At 42.5% G+C, this 20144-nt stretch overlaps 1 protein-coding gene across 1 annotated transcript in view; it reads left to right on the top strand.

The window, feature by feature from the left end:
• The window catches only part of LOC143805746 (interleukin-13 receptor subunit alpha-1-like), an 84924-nt gene that overhangs the window by 47033 nt on the left and 17747 nt on the right, over positions 1-20144 (top strand). Inside the window, exons 3-6 of the mRNA XM_077285362.1 lie at positions 7233-7380; positions 13693-13813; positions 14119-14169; positions 19491-19675. Coding sequence (XP_077141477.1) covers positions 7233-7380; positions 13693-13813; positions 14119-14169; positions 19491-19675 — 505 coding nt within the window. The remainder of the gene's footprint in view (positions 1-7232; positions 7381-13692; positions 13814-14118; positions 14170-19490; positions 19676-20144) is intronic.

Here is a 20144-nt window from a genome sequence, read left to right as displayed (position 1 = left end):
TAAGTAAGCTACAGGCATTATGAGGTTGGCAGTGTTAAACTGATTAAAATGATATCTGGGGTGAAGAAATCCGTCTTGTGGTTCTTGTATAATCTGTCTTAGAAGTTTCCAGTTAATGATATGCCCGTGCTCCAGGGCGGGACTGTAGGCAGAGTCTTATCTTCTCTAAACCAGAGAAACCAAGGAATGACCTGCCCGCAGGCCACCCCGAAGCACAAACAGTCTGTCTTTATGATGAGGAACATGTTTGTGTTTCGGGGCGGCTTGCGGGCAGGTCATTCCTTGGTTTCTGTGGTTTAGAGAAGGAAGATAAGACTCTGCCTACAGTCCTACTCTGAAGCAACGACCTATCATTATCTGAAAACTTTTAACACTGATTACACAAGAACTACAAGGTGTATTTCTTCACCCCAGGTATAATTTTAATCAATTTAACATCACCAACATGGCAATGCCTGTAGTTTGCTTAGCAAAATCCAGCTGACAGCTTCGCTTGAAGTTGGTATGCTCACCTTGAAGAGATGTGCTACTACCAGGCACAACTCTTGTTTTAGCGCTTTGTCCATCGGTTCTCAGCTGCTGCTGTTCCCACACACACACATTAAGCCGAGAACTAATGTCTCATAGGAATATAGTTAAAGAAGTAGTAAAAGAAAATTGGAATAATAGCGCCACTGAAGTAGAACATCAGTCTAGGGTATAGTTTAGCATTTGTAATGGATCAATAAAATAAGATTGCAAGGCTATGCGATTCAGCATCTTACCAACTCCTTCTTCAGGCCAGTCATCGCTTTCAAAGACAAGTCCAGCAATAACTACATGGCCAGTCCATTCCTCCATTATTGAGAAATCAGCATTTGAATTGCTCTGCAAATGAGTCTGAAAATCTATTTGTACATCTGAAGCCTCGTTCCCTCCAGCTCCATTCCCTGCCCAGCACTGCCTCCCTCTGGCAGGCAAAGGAGCTGTCAGTCAAACAGGAGGAGGCAGCATTGGGCCAGGAATAGAGCTGCAGTGACAGAGGCTTCAGATATACCATAGTTCTTCATCCTAATTTGCATATCAATTTAAACAATTGATTTCTCAGTAATGTTGAAGCAGACTGACTATGTAAAGGTATTCCTGAAAGAGATGATTGACCTGAAGAAGGCATCGGTATGACGATGAAACGCACAGCCTTGTAATGTTGTTATTTTGTTGATCCAATAAAAGTGTTAAACTATAGCCTGGACTGATTCTCTACTTCAGTGTCATTTTTATTTGTTTGTTTCTTTTCCCTTAACTTAAAGAAGTTGTCCACTACTATAACCTTTTTTTTTTTTTTTTTTTCATAAATCTTGCTATTATGTGCCACTGAAAACATCTACTGTGTTTATTTTAGCAATATTACCTTTTATCATGCTGTAGCAGCCCACTTTAGTGCTGGATTCAGCTCTCATGGGGTTAATCGACAACTTCCTTTCTCCTGAGTCATTGTGCTCTAATACTACAAGTTCCATGATGCATTGCACTGCTACTAAGCCTGAACCTAGCACACCCACTCCAAAACACACCCAACCCCTCCCTCCTCTCCCTCCTCTAGCTTCAAACAGATTTGTGATGTCATTTCTGTCCAACCCACACTCCATTACACACAGATAGAGGGATAGATAGATAGATAGATATATAGATAGATAGATAGATAGATAGATAGATATGGGATAGATAGATACATACAGATATATCTGTCTATTTCCATATATATGTCCATATCCATGTTTCTAAACCCCTTCACCCCTGCAGCTTTTTTGTTTTCGTTTATCGCTCCCCTTCTATCCAGAGCCATAATTTTTCCGTCAATATGGCCATGTGAGGGCTTCTCTTTTGCGGGACAAGTTCTACTTTTGAACGACACCATTGGTTTTACCTTGTCGTGTAGCAGAAAATGTGAAAAAAATTCAAAGTGCAATGAAATGGCAAAAAAAGTGCAATCCCACACTTGTTTTTTGCTTGGCTTTTTTGCTCGGTTCCCTAAATGCTAAGACTGTGTGCACACATTGTGGATTTGATTGCAGATCCGCAGCGTTTTTTGCCGCACTGAATTGCATCAAATCCGCAGTGTAGTGCACAACCAATGTAAGTCAATGGGAGCCGCAGACTTGTTGTGCACAAGCTGCGGAAAAGGCCGCACCGAAACGCAGCTTTTTTTTCTCGCAGCATGTCACTTCTTTTGTGCGGAACTGCAGCGTTTCTGCACCTTTAGGCTATGTGCACACTCTGCGGCGTGCTCTGCAGGTTCTCCCGCAGCGGAATTGATAAATCTGCAGGGCAAAACCGCTGCGGTTATCCCTGCAGATTTATCGCGGTTTGTTCCGCTATTTCTGCTGCGGGTTTCCGCCTATACTATTGATGCTGCATATGCAGCAATATGCAGCATCAATAGTAATGTAAAAAATAATAAAAATTGGCTATACTCACCCTCTGACGTCGCGATCTCCTCGGCGCTGCACCCGGCGGTCCAGTTCCAAAGATGCTGTGCCGAGAAGGACCTTCGTGACGTCACGGTCATGTGACCCAGGCGTCATCACGGTCATGTGACCGCGACGTCACCACAGGTCCTGCTCGCACACCAACCCTGATAACGGACGGCCGCGTGCAGCGCTGAGAGGTAAGTATAGCATCATTTTTTATTTTAATTCTTTTTTTTTACACTATTTATGCTTCCCAGGGCCTGTAGGAGAGTCTCCTCTCCTCCACCCCGGGTAGCAACCGCACATGATCTGCTTACTTCCCGCATCATGGGCATATGCCCCATGCGGGAAGTAAGCGGTTCAATGCATTCCTATGGGTGCAGAATCGCTGCGATTCTGCACAAAGAAGTGACATGCTGCGGGTTTTAAACCGCTGCGTTTCTGCGCGGTTTTTCCCGCAGCATGTGCACAGCGGTTTGCGGTTTCCATAGGGTTTATATGTTAATGTAAACGCAATGGAAACTGCTGCGGACCTGCAGCATCAAAATCGCCGCGGATCCGCGGTAAAAACCGCTATGTGTGAACATGGCCTTAGACTTTCATTGAGTCGGGCACATCCGCCGCAAAACCGCAGATGTAAAAAAGATCTGCAGTTTTGCTGCGGATGTGGGTCCGAGAAACGCAGCAGCTCGGGAGGATGGAAGTGTGTGGGCGGTGACGGTGTGCGTCTATGTGTGGGCGGGCGGGGTCTGCGGGCTGTTCGGATGTGTGCTGCGCTGTGCGGGACTGTTCAGGTGTGTGCGATGTCTGTGGGCTCTTCGGATGTGTGCGGGGCTGTGGTGGGGGGTCTTTTGGGGTGTGTGTGCAGGCATCATCCGATGGAACTACAAGTACGCAGCATACAATCTGCAGCTCATTCGGATGTAATCCGGACAGTGGACACACACCCTACGCTATCCATACATCTATCAATAGATATCTATCCAGACACATCTACAGATAGATATATGAATAGATAGATGTATGCATCTATAGATCTATCTATATGTAGATCTGTCTATCCATTTCATCTATCATCTATCTGTCTATCTGTGTGTTTAAAGGAGTGTGGGTTGGACAAATGTAAAAGAGGAGGTTGGACAATAATGACATCACAAATCTTTTTTTTTGTTCAATAATACATCTTTATTTACCTTTCAAAAACGCACCAAAACGCCTAAAAACCGCGCAAAAACCGCAACAAAAGCGAATTAAAAAATGCATCAAAACCGTGCAAAAAACTGCATAAAAAATGCATCAAAACTGAAAAAAATCGCATCAAAACCGCACCATAATTGCATCAACACTGCACCAAAAACTGCATCAAAACTGCGCAAAAACCGCACCAAAAACTCCATCAAAACCATACCAAAACCACACTAAGAACTGCATCAAAACCGCACCAAGAACTGCATCAAAACCGCACCAAAAACTGCATCAATACCGCACCAAAACTGCAAACTGCACCAAAACTGCAAAACTGCACCAGGTTTTGATGCAGTTTTTGGTGCAGTTTTGATGCAGTTTTTGGTGCAGTTTTGATGCTTTTTTTGGTGCGGTTTATGCGCGGTTTTAATGCCGTTTTTGGAAATAAGTAAATAAACGGAAAATGTGCATGATTTGAATGGAAACATGCATGAAAAAACGGATTCCAAGGCCGGATTCATCATTTCACAGCTCAGTTTCATAGTTTTTTTGCCGCGTTTTTAAGCACATGCGTTTGCGTTAAAAACGCATGCGTTTTTATAGAAAAAAACAGAAAAAAACACTGAAACACCACCCACCACCATCAGGGTGATAAAGGGATCCAAACCCTAACCCTACCCCTAACCTCACCCCTAACCGTTTAATGAACATTTTCTGACATAGTGCCACGATATTTCAGTGCCACGTATATAAGTGCCACGTATGTAAGTGCCATGTATGTAAGTGCCACGTGCCACGTATATAAGTGCCACGTATGTAAGTGCCACGTGCCACGTATGTAAGTGCCACGTATATAAGTGCCACGTATTTCAGTGCCAGTATTTCAGTGCACGTATTTCAGTGCCACGTATGTAAGTGCCACGTATGTAAGTGCCACGTATGTAAGTACCACGTGACACGTATTTCAGTGCCACGGATTTAAGTGCCACCTATGTAAGTGCCACGGATTTCAGTGCCACGGATTTAAGTGCCACGTATGTAAGTGCCACGTGCCACGTATTTCAGTGTCACGTATTAAAGTGCCACGTATTTCTGTCACGTTTACGGTTAGGGTTAGGGTTGATGTCACCGCTCTATAGGACCCTCAGTGACACACTGACAGGAGGCAATGGCTCCTGCAGTGTATCACTGAGGTTACTAAAGTTCACTGGTCTCACTTTATGGCAAAAAGCTGCGTGGGAACTTTCTCATACAGCATGCCATAAAGTGAGACTAGGGACTATTTTCTCACAGGGGCGTAGGAATACATTGTGGGGAATACATTGTGGAAGGATACCTTCCTCCCCTCATTGTCTTCCTGGAGCCCCTGGTGAGTGGTTGCATCAGCAGATGCTCCAGCTCTCCACGGGAGATCGTCGAGGGACACTCGTTTTAATTGGATTTCTGCGGATCAGGGAGTATAGTGTTTGTTTATTATTTTAATATTTTTTACAGATGACAATGGCTTCGGGGATCAAAGTGACAAGTGATGGTGAGTATGTAATCTATGTTTAATGTACTGTATGTCTATATATATGTATGTATGTATGTATGTACTGTATGTCTTTATGTTCTGTATGTATGTACTGTATGCGCATGTCGTCGCATGGTGCATGTAGTTGCATGGCGCATGTCGTCGCATGGTGCATGTCATCGCATGTCGCATGTTGTCGCATGGCGCATGTCATCGCATGGCGCATGTCATTGCATGGTACATGTCGCATGCTGGCGCATGTTGCCGCATGGTGAGTGTCGTTGCATGGTGCATGTCGCCGCATGGTGCATGTCGCATGTTGTCGCATGGCGCATGTCGCATGTTGTTGCATGTCATCGCATGGCGCATGTCGTCCCATGTCGTCGCATGGCGCATGTCATTGCATGGTACATGTCGCATGCCGTCGCATGGCGCATGTTGCCGCATGGTGAGTGTCGTTGCATGTTGCATGTCGTCGCATGTTGTCGCATGTCGCATGTTGTCGCATGGCGCATGTCATCGCATGGCGCATGTCATTGCATGGTACATGTCGCATGCCGTCGCATGGCGCATGTTGCCGCATGGTGAGTGTCGTTGCATGGTGCATGTCGCCGCATGGTGCATGTCGCATGTTGTCGCATGGCGCATGTCGTCGCATGGCGCATGTCATCGCATGGCGCATGTCATTGCATGGTACATGTCGCATGCCGTCGCATGGCGCATGTTGCCGCATGGTGAGTGTCGTTGCATGGTGCATGTCGCCGCATGGTGCATGTCGCATGTTGTCGCATGTCGCATGTCGCATGTTGTCGCATGGCGCATGTCGTCCCATGGTACATGTCGCATGCCGTCGCATGGCGCATGTTGCGTGTCGTTGTATGGTGCATGTCGCCGCATGGTGAGTGTCGTCGCATGTCGTGTGTTGTATGTATGTATGTACTGTATATGTGTATTTTTTTTTTTTTTTTTTTACATTCAACACATTAGCCGGATGATGGGACTACTACTGTCCCATCATTGGCTAATGTGTCACTCACTGCCACTGTAGCAGGCAGAGCCCGATGGGAATTGTTGTCCCATCGGACGATGCCTGCACACAGAGACAGACACACACACACACACACACACACCACCCCCCAGCACATACCGGTCCGCACAGCGCCGGGGACCGGGACCGCACAGCACCGGCGCCCGGGACCGCACAGCGCCGGGGACCGGGACCGCACAGCACCGGCGCCCGGAACCGCACAGCGCCGGGGACCGGGACCGCACAGCACCGGCGTTCGGGACAGCACAGCGCCGGGGACCGCACAGCACCAGCGCCCGCCCGCACATCCCTGCCTAGCCCCGCCCGCCCCCAGCACGGCCCCGCAGGCAGCCTCAGCCCCGCCCACAGCCCAGTCACTCTTTGAGTGACTGCTCTCTGTGGAGCCTGGGGACACGCCTGCTACTGACGTCACGTCAATTTCCAGAGTCTGGACGTGACGTCGGCGGAAATGAGCGGCGGCTGAAGCCTGGGGGTCACGTGACCCGGACTCAGGCACCAGCATAGCGCCGCTCACAGGCGAAAACGGCTAAAGAAGGTATTTACACAAATCATCAGGGGCCCCGGGGGGATACATAGGGGGGTTAATTGAAAGTAGTGGACAACCCCTTTAATTGTTGCATGGACACATGAAGAGTTTTATATAAAATTAAGGTTTTTTTATTGGGCTTACCAGAAAGATTCTCAGGATTCTGGTCCAACGGCAAGATCCAAAGTCAATGGCCACAGTGAACCTCCTACTACCTGCAACATCTGTGGCACCACTTCTGATTAGTAGGCCGCCAACTTTATTACGTTGCAGAGCAATGCACGCATGACATCGCATTGGCCCAGTAATTCGAAGACACGCCATGGATGTTGCAAGTAGAATGAGACTCGCAAACCTCTGGTCCGCCCGCCGCGGACTACTGACATGGCCGCAAGAACATAATCAGTCAAATCTTACTGCTCTGCTCTAGTTTTAACTATAGTAAATATTTCTTGTAGATTATATAGATTAAATGTTTCATTTCCCCCTTTCTCTTGTAATATTTTTCAGCCTCTTGGAGGGATAGATAAAAATCCTTACTATACAAAGTTTTTTAATAATAGAATTGATTTAAACAAAAACCTCACATTAAGGATTTCCACTGTATGTAACAATGGGACAAGTGAAGTGAAGCGGTTCACATCTCCATTGGCTGCAGGTAAGAAAGTATTTACATATGGAAGCCGCGCATGTCTGGTTGACTTATTGGACTACAGCACACTTATCTTGATGTGGCAACTCACCTTCCTTTTTTTTTGTTTAACATGTCTGTGAGGATAGTCCTTTGCTTGGCTAGAGCAGGCACAGAAGTCTGTAAATGTCCAAACTCCTGGCTGAACACACAGCTTATCCTCTCCCCAACTGGATGATATTCTATTTTTTTGTGCTTTAATTTTTTTCTCCTTTCCTTCCAAGAACCATAACTTTTTTATTTTTCTGTCCATACAGCCGTATAAGGGCTTTTTTTTTTTTTTTCGCAGGATGAGTTGTAGTTTTAAATAACACCATTCACTTTACCATTCAATGTACTGAACAATGGGGAAAAAATTCCAAGTGTGGTAAAATGACACCAAAAAAACGCAATTTTTATTTATTTTGCTCTTACAGCATTCATTCAGATTAAAAAAAAAACTGACAACATGATTCTCTGGGTCAGTGCAATAATAGTGATACCAAACATACGGGCGGTGTTTTTTTTGGTTTTTTTTTCTTTACATAGTAATAAAAAATACAATTTTGTTTTTCTCATCTTTTCCAAGACCTGTAATGCATTCTTATGTTAAGGGAACTGTGTTTTTTGAGTGGCGAGCTGACATTTTTACATTTTTATTCATACCATTTTATGTTGGATACAACATTTTGATTGCTTGATTGCATTTTTTGGGGGAAGTTACAGCAACAGATAAGTTGTATTTTTGGCTTTCCAATTTTTTTTATTTTCTTTTTACAGTGGTATAATTAATTTACTGATTGCTTTAACCACTTAACGTCCAATGACGGATATATCCGACATTGGATGCCTCCCCTTGTTTGGTGCAGGCTCCGGCGGCGGCAAACTGACAGCAGCATTTAACATTCACACCCAGGAAGCGCGTCATTACCTCCTCCCATCGGCACCCGTGTCACATGGGTTGGCATGACAACCCGGGGTCAGCAGGAGACCCCTGGGGTTGTCATAACCGGATAGCTATGAGCGCAGCCCTGCTCTTTGTAATGCAAGCGCAGCTTCTAGTCTCCCATGGAGACTATTAATGCAAGTAAAAAGTAAAAAAATAAAAAAAATGTTTGTAACAATATTTAAAAAATATATAAAAGTTCAAATCACCACCCATTCACCCCATTTAAAATAAAACAATAAAAAAAAGTATACACATATTTGTTATTGCCGCGTTCAGAATCGCCCGGTCTATCAATATATAAAAAGAATTAATCCAATTGGTAAACGCCATAGCGAGAAAAAAAAAATTGTTGCCGCAACATTGCAAAAAAAATGCAATACTGGCAGGCGATCTTAAGATTGTATACACACCAGAATGGTATCGATAAAAACATCTGATCAGTGCGCAAAAAATAAGCCCTCACCCGGCCCCAGATCCCAATAAATGGAGACACTATGGTATCGGAAAATGGCAACCTTTTTTTTTTTTACAAACTTTAAAAAAAATGTTATCACAACTTAAATAAAAAAGAACCTAGACATGTTTGGTGTCTGTGAACTCGTAATTACCTGGAGAATCATATTGGCAGGCCAGTTTTACCATTTAGTGTACATGGTAAAAAAAAATTCAAAAAAACAATTGTGGAATTGCACTTTTTTTTTGCAATTTCACCGCATTTGGAATTTTTTTTCCCGTTTTCCAATACACAATATGGTAAAATCATTGGTGCCATTCAAAAGTCAGGTTAGGTCATTTTATATTTGGTTTTTTATTGATGCGATGCCAAATATGCTTATTTTCATTAAAAAATAATCCTTATTTAGTGGTGCAAAGGGAATTCATATTTTTATATATATATATATATATATATATATATATATATATATATATATATATACATACACATATATATATATATATATATATATATATATATATATATACATATATATATATATATATATATATATATATATATATATATATATATATATATATATATATATATATATATATACATATATATATATATATATATATATATATATATACATATATATATATATACACTCACTGGCCACTTTATTAGGTACACCTGTCCAACTTCTTGTTAACACTTAATTTCTAATCAGCCAATCACATGGCGGCAACTCAGTGCATTTAGGCATGTAGACATGGTCAAGACAATCTCCTGCAGTTCAAACCGAGCATCAGTATGGGGAAGAAAGGTGATTTGAGTGCCTTTGAACGTGGTATGGTTGTTGGTGCCAGAAGGGCTGGTCTGAGTATTTCAGAAACTGCTGATCTACTGGGATTTTCACGCACAACCATCTCTAGGGTTTACAGAGAATGATCCGAAAAAGAAAAAAAATCCAGTGAGCGGCAGTTCTGTGGGCGGAAATGCCTTGTTGATGCCAGAGGTCAGAGGAGAATGGGCAGACTGGTTCGAGCTGATAGAAAGGCAACAGTGACTCAAATCGCCACCCGTTACAACCAAGGTAGGCCTAAGAGCATCTCTGAACGCACAGTGCGTCGAACTTTGAGGCAGATGGGCTACAGCAGCAGAAGACCACACCGGGTACCACTCCTTTCAGCTAAGAACAGGAAACTGAGCCTACAATTTGTACAAGCTCATCGAAATTGGACAGTAGAAGATTGGAAAAACGTTGCTTGGTCTGATGAGTCTCGATTTCTGCTGCGACATTCGGATGGTAGGGTCAGAATTTGGCATAAACAACATGAAAGCATGGATCCATCCTGCCTTGTATGGAGCATCTTTGGGATGTGCAGCCGACAAATCTGCGGCAACTGTGTGATGCCATCATGTCAATATGGACCAAAATCTCTGAGGAATGCTTCCAGCACCTTGTTGAATCTATGCCACGAAGAATTGAGGCAGTTCTGAAGGCAAAAGGGGGTCCAACCCGTTACTAGCATGGTGTACCTAATAAAGTGGCCGGTGAGTGTGTATATATATATATATATATATATATACATATATATATATATATACATATATATATACACTCACCGGCCACTTTATTAGGTACACCTGTCCAACTTCTTGTTAACACTTAATTTCTAATCAGCCAATCACATGGCGGCAACTCAGTGCATTTAGGCATGTAGACATGGTCAAGACAATCTCCTGCAGTTCAAACCGAGCATCAGTATGGGGAAGAAAGGTGATTTGAGTGCCTTTGAACGTGGCATGGTTGTTGGTGCCAGAAGGGCTGGTCTGAGTATTTCAGAAACTGCTGATCTACTGGGATTTTCACGCACAACCATCTCTAGGGTTTACAGAGAATGGTCCGAAAAAGAAAAAAAATCCAGTGAGCGGCAGTTCTGTGGGCGGAAATGCCTTGTTGATGCCAGAGGTCAGAGGAGAATGGGCAGACTGGTTCGAGCTGATAGAAAGGCAACAGTGACTCAAATCGCCACCCGTTACAACCAAGGTAGGCCTAAGAGCATCTCTGAACGCACAGTGCGTCGAACTTTGAGGCAGATGGGCTACAGCAGCAGAAGACCACACCGGGTACCACTCCTTTCAGCTAAGAACAGGAAACTGAGGCTACAATTTGTACAAGCTCATCGAAATTGGACAGTAGAAGATTGGAAAAACGTTGCTTGGTCTGATGAGTCTCGATTTCTGCTGCGACATTCGGATGGTAGGGTCAGAATTTGGCGTAAACAACATGAAAGCATGGATCCATCCTGCCTTGTATGGAGCATCTTTGGGATGTGCAGCCGACAAATCTGCGGCAACTGTGTGATGCCATCATGTCAATATGGACCAAAATCTCTGAGGAATGCTTCCAGCACCTTGTTGAATCTATGCCACGAAGAATTGAGGCAGTTCTGAAGGCAAAAGGGGGTCCAACCCGTTACTAGCACGGTGTACCTAATAAAGTGGCCGGTGAGTGTATATATATATATATATATATATATATATATATATATATATATATATACATTTTTTGAAACTTTTTTTTCCCAATAGAGGACTTGAACCTGTGATCAGTTCATTGCATGTACTGTATACTGCAATACCACAGTATTGCAGTATATAGTAAAAATCACGATCTCCTTTGAAGCATTGTGGTTTTCAACGGGACCACACCTGTCATTGCACTCCATCGGTACCCAAAGAACTTTGGTGAGGAGAAAGGGTGGACAAAAGGCATGAGGAATGGTGCAAAACCTGGACTGTGTGCTATCAATGGCACTGTCAGAAATTGACTGCGGCATGCAATAGGTTAACAGCAGTGGGTTGAGCTCAGCTCCCCTCACTGCAGTTAAAGGTCAGATGCTGGCTGTGTAACTCTGCCAACATCTGTCAAGATATGATGCAGGCTCCACACAGGCATCATATATGAGGATTCATTAAGGGGCGAACTGTAATAGGTACAGGGGTTGCCCTATACATAGGTGGAATTAGGGACTAAAAGGATCCTTTGGCTGATATAAACAGACCATTACTTTTAAAGTCTCCCAATAATTAGGTGCGCCATTGGAGCTTTTGCATTAGGACCAACAAGATTCAAGTTACGGCACTGGACCCATGCATCCAACTTGCCACAACTGCCGCCACTTCATCATTGTTATACACAGATAGATGAATGTCGATGACCGGCCACAGCAGCAATGTACTTACTATGAAGTATTTGAATGAAAATACGAAATGACTTGTTAATTTTACTTTTCTGTTATGCTCTTTTGGTTGTTGTTTTTTTTTTTTTAAAGATCTGAAATCTTCTTTTACCTTTTTAGTTTAGGGTCTTCTGTTTTCTTTGCATTCCAATTTAAGACTCTTTCCAGATCACATTTGTAGTTTATGTTAGCATTCACCTGTTTACTTCTTATACAGCAATATATTCTTAGACTTCTATGGATCCAACTTTCCCAAAAGAGCATTTTTTTGGCATATATCATGCATCAACATACGCTTTTCAACATTGAAAGTGCAATACTAAGAAGGACAACCAGTAAGGTTATGCAATTGGAGAAGAATCAGGTTCCCCTAAGATCTGCAACAAATGATGAAGGCACTTAGCTCCAATTTGTGGCATGTGGGAAGGTCATAAGTGCCTGATTGAAATCCATTTTTTTAGTCACATAAAACCTAAAAATTTGGATTAAATCTTTTGGGATGAGGCACAGAATTCTTTTAACTGAGAGACCTTGGTTTATCACACCGGCAGATCACAATACTGGTAGGCCAAGATGTAAACACATGATCAACGTTGGTAAAATGACGACAAACTGGAATAACAGCAAAAGGTTCACAGAGTGTAACCATTGCATGGATGGATTCACAGATTAGAAGAATTGCATGTAGTGATCCATTCTGTTAGCAAGTGAAATTGGACATCACAAGGCCTCAAACAGCATCTGCACAAACCATCACAAGGCATTTGCTCGACATTGGACTACGAGCCAGACGTTCCTCTGATCTCATGGCACCTCTCTCAATGGCTGTCATGGTGCAGATCAAGATGGCAATGGAGACTGGAATGGATCCTCTTCAGTGATCAGTCCCCCTTTTATTTTGGGCTGGTGGCCGGAGATTGGTCTGAAAACCATGTGGATAACGCCATAAAGAGGCCTTCATGAGTGAACATCACTCCGGTCCTAATCCTGGAATTATTGTGTGGGGGCGCATAATGTACTTTAGATAGACATTAAAAGCTTGGTGTTTCATTGACTTGGAACCAGTGGTATGGCCATTTCTCCAAAGTGTCGCGGGAGCCATTTTTGAACATAATAACAGGCCCCATGTTTCTTATGCTTCATGGAGCAAACTGCGGGATATAAACGTGCTACCACGGCTTCCAGTTTCTCAGGACTTGTCTCCCATCAAGCACATCTGGGACGCTATTGGGCAGCAATTGCAAAGGCACCTGCCAGCAGTAGATCTTGATAGATTGCTGCCCAAGTAAATTAAGTGCGTCAGAACATTCCTCAGACAACCAGTAATAACCTCATTGATGGCACCAAGTTGTGTGAAGATGGGGATTTATTTTTGTGGCACACATACTCCACACTGAATATTTCAAGGTGTTTTGAAAATTTTCATCCTATTCCTTTTTCTTTCCTTCATCATTTTCAAATCATTAACTTGCCTATCCATCATGTGATTTCCATAATTCCACGACTTTTCTTTCTCTGGTGTTGCAATTTCAGTGTTGAAGAGTATAGTTTGTTTGTTTTACTTTTTACATATTTAACTCTTTATTTCAATGTAGCTTTAAGAATGTTTTGTGTTTAATGCATTACTGTGTATATAACAAGCAGTTTGCAATGATTTGCAGGCAACCCAAGAACTATGGTGAGAAATATGAATTGTGTTTGGTACTATAAGAACTATATGAATTGTACTTGGCAACCTGGAGAAATTTACCCACCTAATGTTAACTACAGCTTGCGTTACTGGTAGGTAACTTTTGATACATAATTGTTGTTTAAGAAATTATGAAATTTTAAGGCAGAAGAATCTGATTTGCTCATACATAAGTAATAAAGGGCTGTCCCATTGTGGTGAGAGGCGGCTGTATAGTACAGTGGCCACCCGCCCTATATACTTCGAATCCTGCTCCTGAGCGCTCTCCATAGAGATACCAGCAACGAATTCACACAAGAATTAAATGATAGTTGTGTGAAACTGGAACAAGGAAAGTGAGATGAATACTTTCTATGCTTTTTTAAGAGGTTGTGTAACTATTTCCATTTTCATGTAGGCTCGCTGATGGTAATACGTGTCCTGCAGTAGGAAACAAGCAGCCAACGCCGTAAGTAAGATCGCAGTATCGTTTCACGTTCACTGTGCATGCAGGTTTTTCCATGGAGTTATAATGTTGGGCTAAGTGGATTTCTTATGTCTGTGGAATTATACATGAATCCACTCAGGGAAGCTTCAGTCGACAGGTCTGTGATTCCTTCAATTACAATATTAATTGGTTTATCTCAGTGATGAAGCAATAATTGGTAAGCCTACTTATCAATTCAAAATATTACAAAATTTGTTATAAAGTGAATGACTGACGTGAAGAAAATGGTTATTTTCTTCCTGAAACTTCTTCCAGTATGTTTTTTTTCCATTGACGTCGGTGGTACTAGCCTGCAATATCATACTCTTCCTGCTCACAGCCGTGGTGCTATTTTTCTATTGCTTTACAACCCCTTTTGGGAAAATATAAAGCCAAGATTTTATCTAGATCAGGGGTCTGAAACACACTGTACGAGGGCCACATGCGGCCCCGAAGCTTTTCAGAGCACTCTCGGGACATCAAAAAGCAGGCCGAATGTGGACCACGCCAGCGCCGCTTATTGGCATTATACCGGAGCACAGTTTGTCAGAATGCAGTGTGTCAAAACGAGGGGTCTCATTCTTGCACGCACTGCTGGATCGCTGGTGATAGATGAATATTGAGAGGAGGATTTTTTTTATTTTTTTTTTAACTCCCTTCCCGACATCTGGCGTACATGTATGTCACAACGGGAGCCCGGCATCATCATCAGTGGAAGTCATCTGTATAACATAGCTGCCACCTTGTAGTAAAACCCATGATCAGTATTCACACCGATCGAGGCTGTTTAACCCCTTATATATTGCTGGCAGTGACATTGGTATTTGGAAGGTTATTTGAGAGCGGGGTCTACCTGATCACGGTGCCTGTAGTTGGCTTCGCAACCATAGACCAAGTAATAGCCTTCGAGTCAGTAAAATTGACGGATCTAATATCCTGCAGTACAAAACTATTGCAGGACATTAGATCAGAGATGAGGCAAATAAAAGTTAAAGGGTTTATCCAGGAATTTATTATGCGTGTGAGCCTAAAGGTACCGTCACATTTAGCGATGCTGCAGCGATCTAGACAACGATGCCCGATCGCTGCAGCGTCGCTGTTTCGTCGTTGTGTGGTTGCTGGAGAGCTGTCACGCAGACAGCTCTCCAGCGACCAACGATGCCGGTCCCCGGGTAACCAGGGTAAACATCAGGTTACTAAGCGCAGGGCCGTCCTTAGTAACCCGATGTTTACCCTGGTTACGAGTGCTAATGTAAAAAAAAACAAACACTACATACTTATATTCCGGTGTCTGTCCCCCGGCGCTGTGCTTTCCTGCACTGACTGTGAGCGCCGGCCGGAAAGCACAGCGGTGACGTCACCGCTGTAATCTGCTTTACGGCTGGCTGGCGCTGACAGTGCAGGAAAGCACAGCGCCGGGGGACAGACACCGGAATGTAAGTATGTAGTGTTTGGTTTTTTTTTACATTTACACTGGTAACCAGGGTAAACATCGGGTTACTAAGCGCGGCCCTGTGCTTAGTAACCCGATGTTTACCCTGGTTACCAGTGAAGACATCGCTGAATCGGCGTCACACACACCGATCCAGCGATGACAGCGGGAGATCCAGCGACGAAATAAAGTTCTGGACTTTCTGCTCCGACCAACGATGGCACAGCAGGATCCTGATCGCTGCTGCGTGTCAAACTCAACGATATCGCTAGCCAAGACGCTGCAACGTCACAGATCGCTAGTGATATCGTTCAGTGTGAAGGTACCTTAAGAACGAACAGGCAGTTATTTGTTAACTACCTGCCTGGTGATGATTTCTGTCACATACCACTCTTGCTGGCGATTCACCTGCTACTGCCAATGTCATGTCGACAGATCAGTGTCTTCTCTTCCCTGAAAAATTACGATATGACAGCTAGTGTTGAGCACAAGTTCTCGCTACTCGAGTTTGCATCAAGTGCTCGGGTATGCACGAAGTATTGCGGATCCGCCTCATTTTTTTGGGGGTGTCCAATAGCTGAGAAACATGCGTAGCAGGGACTCGAGCACCCGCAATATTTTGTGCATACCCGAGCACCCAATGCAAACTGGAGTAGCGAGCACTGGTTCTCAACACTGATGACGACATTCAATATGACTACCTAATATTATCAAATTGTTGTACCTGTAGGTTCAGAATGCTCACTATATCCCTGGATAAAATCCTTTAGGGGTGTGGTTTCCAAAATGGGGTTACTTGGGGGGATTTCCACTGTTTAGGCACATCAGGGGCTCTCCAAACGGAACATGGGGTCCGCTAATCCAGCAAATTTTGTATTAAAAATTCAAACGGCGCTCCTTCTCTTCTGAGCCCTGCCCTGCGCCCAAACCGTGTTTTTCCCCCACATATGGGGTATTGGCATGTTCATGAGAAATTGCACAAATTTTGTGGTTGATTTTTTTTTTCCTGTTACCCTTGTGAAAATAAAAAAAATTGCTCTAGAGTGAGTTTTTTTGTGTGAAAAAAATGTAATGTTTATTTTTTTTCCACATTCCAAAAATTCTTGTGAAGCACCTGAAGGGTTAATAAACTTCTTGAATGTGTTTTTGACCACCTTGAGGGGTGAAGTTTTTAGAATGGTGTCACTTTTGGGAATTTTCTGTCATAAAGCCATCTCAAAGTGACTTCAAATGTGATGCGGTCTCTAAAAAATTGTTTTGAAAATTTTGTTGGAAAAATGAGAAATCGCTGGTCAACTTTTAACCCTTCTAACTTCTTAACAAACCAAAAATGTATTTAAAAAAATGTGCTGATGTAAAGTAGACATGTGGGAAATTTTATTTATTAACTATTTTGTGTGACAGATCTCTCTGACTTAAGGGCATAAGATTTCAAAGTTTGAAAATTACAACATTTTCCACATTTTTGCCAAATTTCAGTTTTTTTCACAAATAAACCCAAGTTATATCAAAGAAATTTTGCCACCAATATGTCATGAAAAAACAGTCTCAGAATCAGTGGGATACGTTGAAGCGTTCCAGAGTTGTAACCTTATAAAGTAACACTCGTCAGAATTGTAAAATTTGGCTTGGTCATTAAGGTCAAAATTGGCTCGGTCATTAAGGTGTCAATATCAAAACCGAAAGTAGACAACCAAGATATATACTTTTGGCATCATTTCATCTGGAACCACCTAAGCTATAAAACTGTTCCATAGTTCATACTATCAACACCATAAAAATAAACATGCAAAAAAATCTACGGTAACTTATTTATTATACCAAGACACAAAAGGTCACACAGGGAAGATAAATGGTATAACTGAAAATGTTATCTTGTCCTGCAAGGAATATGGCTTATCTACTTTGAATTTTTTTCGACGTGTGGCCCATTTACTGATTTTGAGATCCCTAATCTAGATGTAGAAAAAAAACTGGAAACTGTATAGGTGCAGGGTTCAGAAAACCGAATGGGACATACTGTATCTACGGAACGGACCAGTAGTGATACGATGTTCTCCAGACACCATAGAACGCAACCAAGCAGCAGCTTCTAGAGGATATTTCAGCCACTTTGCACTTGTGAATGGACTGAACCTTAATCTGTCTTGGAAACGCCAACAACCATTTGCGCTTGTGCACTGTGAAAACACAAGAGCATGAGCAACACTTGTATAAAGAGCAAACCTTAACGTATTGGGCAGAATATCGGAGGGACATGTACAGACAAAGCCACAGGTTTCAGAGTAATATGTATATTAACATTTTAAAAAAGATGTGAGGATTCTCCTTACAATTTATCAGGAAGTAAGCAGTGCCATGAATATTGAGAATGCCGGCCAATGCATGACTCATGAGTTTTATATGTATAGGGAGCAATTCTAGGGAATCTGTCACCACATTTGCCTTACTTAACCTATTATTATTGACATACAGGTTATAGACTGCTGAAAAAAGTCTTACCTGTATGTCTCCTATCAGAAGCGGTATTGTTGAGAAATCTGCTTTTGTCACTTTATGTGAATGACCTCTTCCAGGCTATGGGCGAGGTCTTTACAACATCATCAAGTCTATCTGGAATTAAATGAAGAGACTACATCTGCATAATAAAGAATAGTATGTAAGCATCCTCCAAGAGAAACATCTTCCAACATTTCAGGTTCAATCTGGCGAAGAACAATGCTTTATCCACCATGTCACATGGCAAAAGTTTTAACTAAGTGGCTCAGTGATCAAAATATTGAGATTTTGGGTCCTTCCCCAGGTAATTACCCAGATCTTAATCTCGCATTAAAAACTCGTGGTCCATCCTCAAAAAAACAGTTGGCCAACCAAACCTACAGAAATTTTAATTAGCTCCAGAAGTCTTGACAAATAAGGGTCTGCAGTTGTAATCTTGATGTATTTGCCAATATAAGTTTTAAAATGAAGGTAATGCTGATAATTGTACTTTAGTAACCACAGTAACATCTAAACACCGAAGCATCAAACTTTTTGAAAAATAAAAATTGTGTCAATCTCAGAAGTTTTGATTACAACTGTATATCGAACACCACTTGACCCCTGGTGTGTCTACAAAGGGAGATCTACCATAGCTATAGAGGTAGTGCAAGTCATATTGGTAGTTGGTCACAATTTGGGGGTTTATTTTCAACATGCACAACTCTTTAAGTTTCCATTTCAAGATATGAGGTCAATTCAGATTGTATTCTAGCAAGGTCACGATTAAAGGGAATCGTTCATGTGAAAAAAAACGCTATTAACCTCCAGATGTTGGGTTAATAGTGTTCTGAACCTGCCCAGCATTTAGACCCCTGCTGCCGGGAGTAAATTAACTTTATTTCTCCCGAAAATGCTCGTTTTTCATTCATGGGGTGGCACCGATGTGGGTTCAGTTACCTCTCTGCGTATAGAGTGTGGCGGCTGTAATCGCGTCCCGCACTGACTGACAGCAGCTCAGCATCTGGTCTGGCTATCAGTCAGTGCTGGGGGCATGGTTACAGCTGCCGCGCTCTATACACAGAGTGCGTCAGTGCCACCCTTGTGACTGAAAGCCGGATGCTACCGGGAGGAACAAAAAGTCATTTCCTCCCAGCAGCAGGGTCTAAGTGCAGGCATCGGGCAGGTTTAGATTGCTATAAACTTGCAGATTAACCCCATATCTTCAGCTGAATAACATTTTTTTTTTTTTAATGAGATCAGTTTGTTTCCTTTTGAATATTTTTAGGGGCTACGGGGAAATTTCGAAATTCCAAGTGATTATTATTATGTGAAATTTTATAGGGTTTGTTAATGATAATCCAGTTTATTAATCTTATGCTGTGGATTTCAGGTTTCTTGACTTATTGGATAAAGGAGAGCCGTGTGAAACTTACACTTACCAGAGTGGAATTCCAGTTGGATGCCTATTCAGATTAGAGAAGGATTACAAAGCATGTAATTATCTCGTGGCAGTGGTAACAGACAGAACTCCCGACGTTAAACCCTACATTTACTTCCACGATATCAATACGATAGGTGAGTTTTAATGCTCCTATAAAGTAGATGCATGTAGCATCAAACCAGCTTAATAATATAAATGTACCATTGTGAGTATAGGTAGAGCCAGTTTAGCTAATGTGAACCATCTTATGTTACTGTCACCAGTTTACCCATTGCCTTAGTAACTGGCACACCACCAGACTCCTCAAAAGTACCCAACAGTATTTTATTTTCCTTTCTTTAAAAGAAAAAAAAGATAACTGTCAACAATGCAATGTGAAATTGGACTTCTCATACGTTCTCTACTTGGCCTCACAAGACCGTGGGTGCATTCAAAATTTCCATTGTATTCACCTATAACAGGGTAGTTTAGGCATCTGAAAAAACTATAATGCTTGGCTACCTGGTATCGGTACATGACAGCTGGGAACTTGGTTGGTTTGTGGATTATTATAAAAGATAAATTGCAAATAAATAACTTTGAAGGATGAATAAGGCTGTTGGT

The sequence above is a fragment of the Ranitomeya variabilis genome, chromosome 2 (assembly GCF_051348905.1).
Source record: "Ranitomeya variabilis isolate aRanVar5 chromosome 2, aRanVar5.hap1, whole genome shotgun sequence".
Lineage (NCBI taxonomy): Eukaryota > Metazoa > Chordata > Amphibia > Anura > Dendrobatidae > Ranitomeya > Ranitomeya variabilis.
The sequence above is the reverse complement of the archived record's forward strand: the minus strand, read 5'-3'. Positions and strand labels throughout refer to the sequence as shown.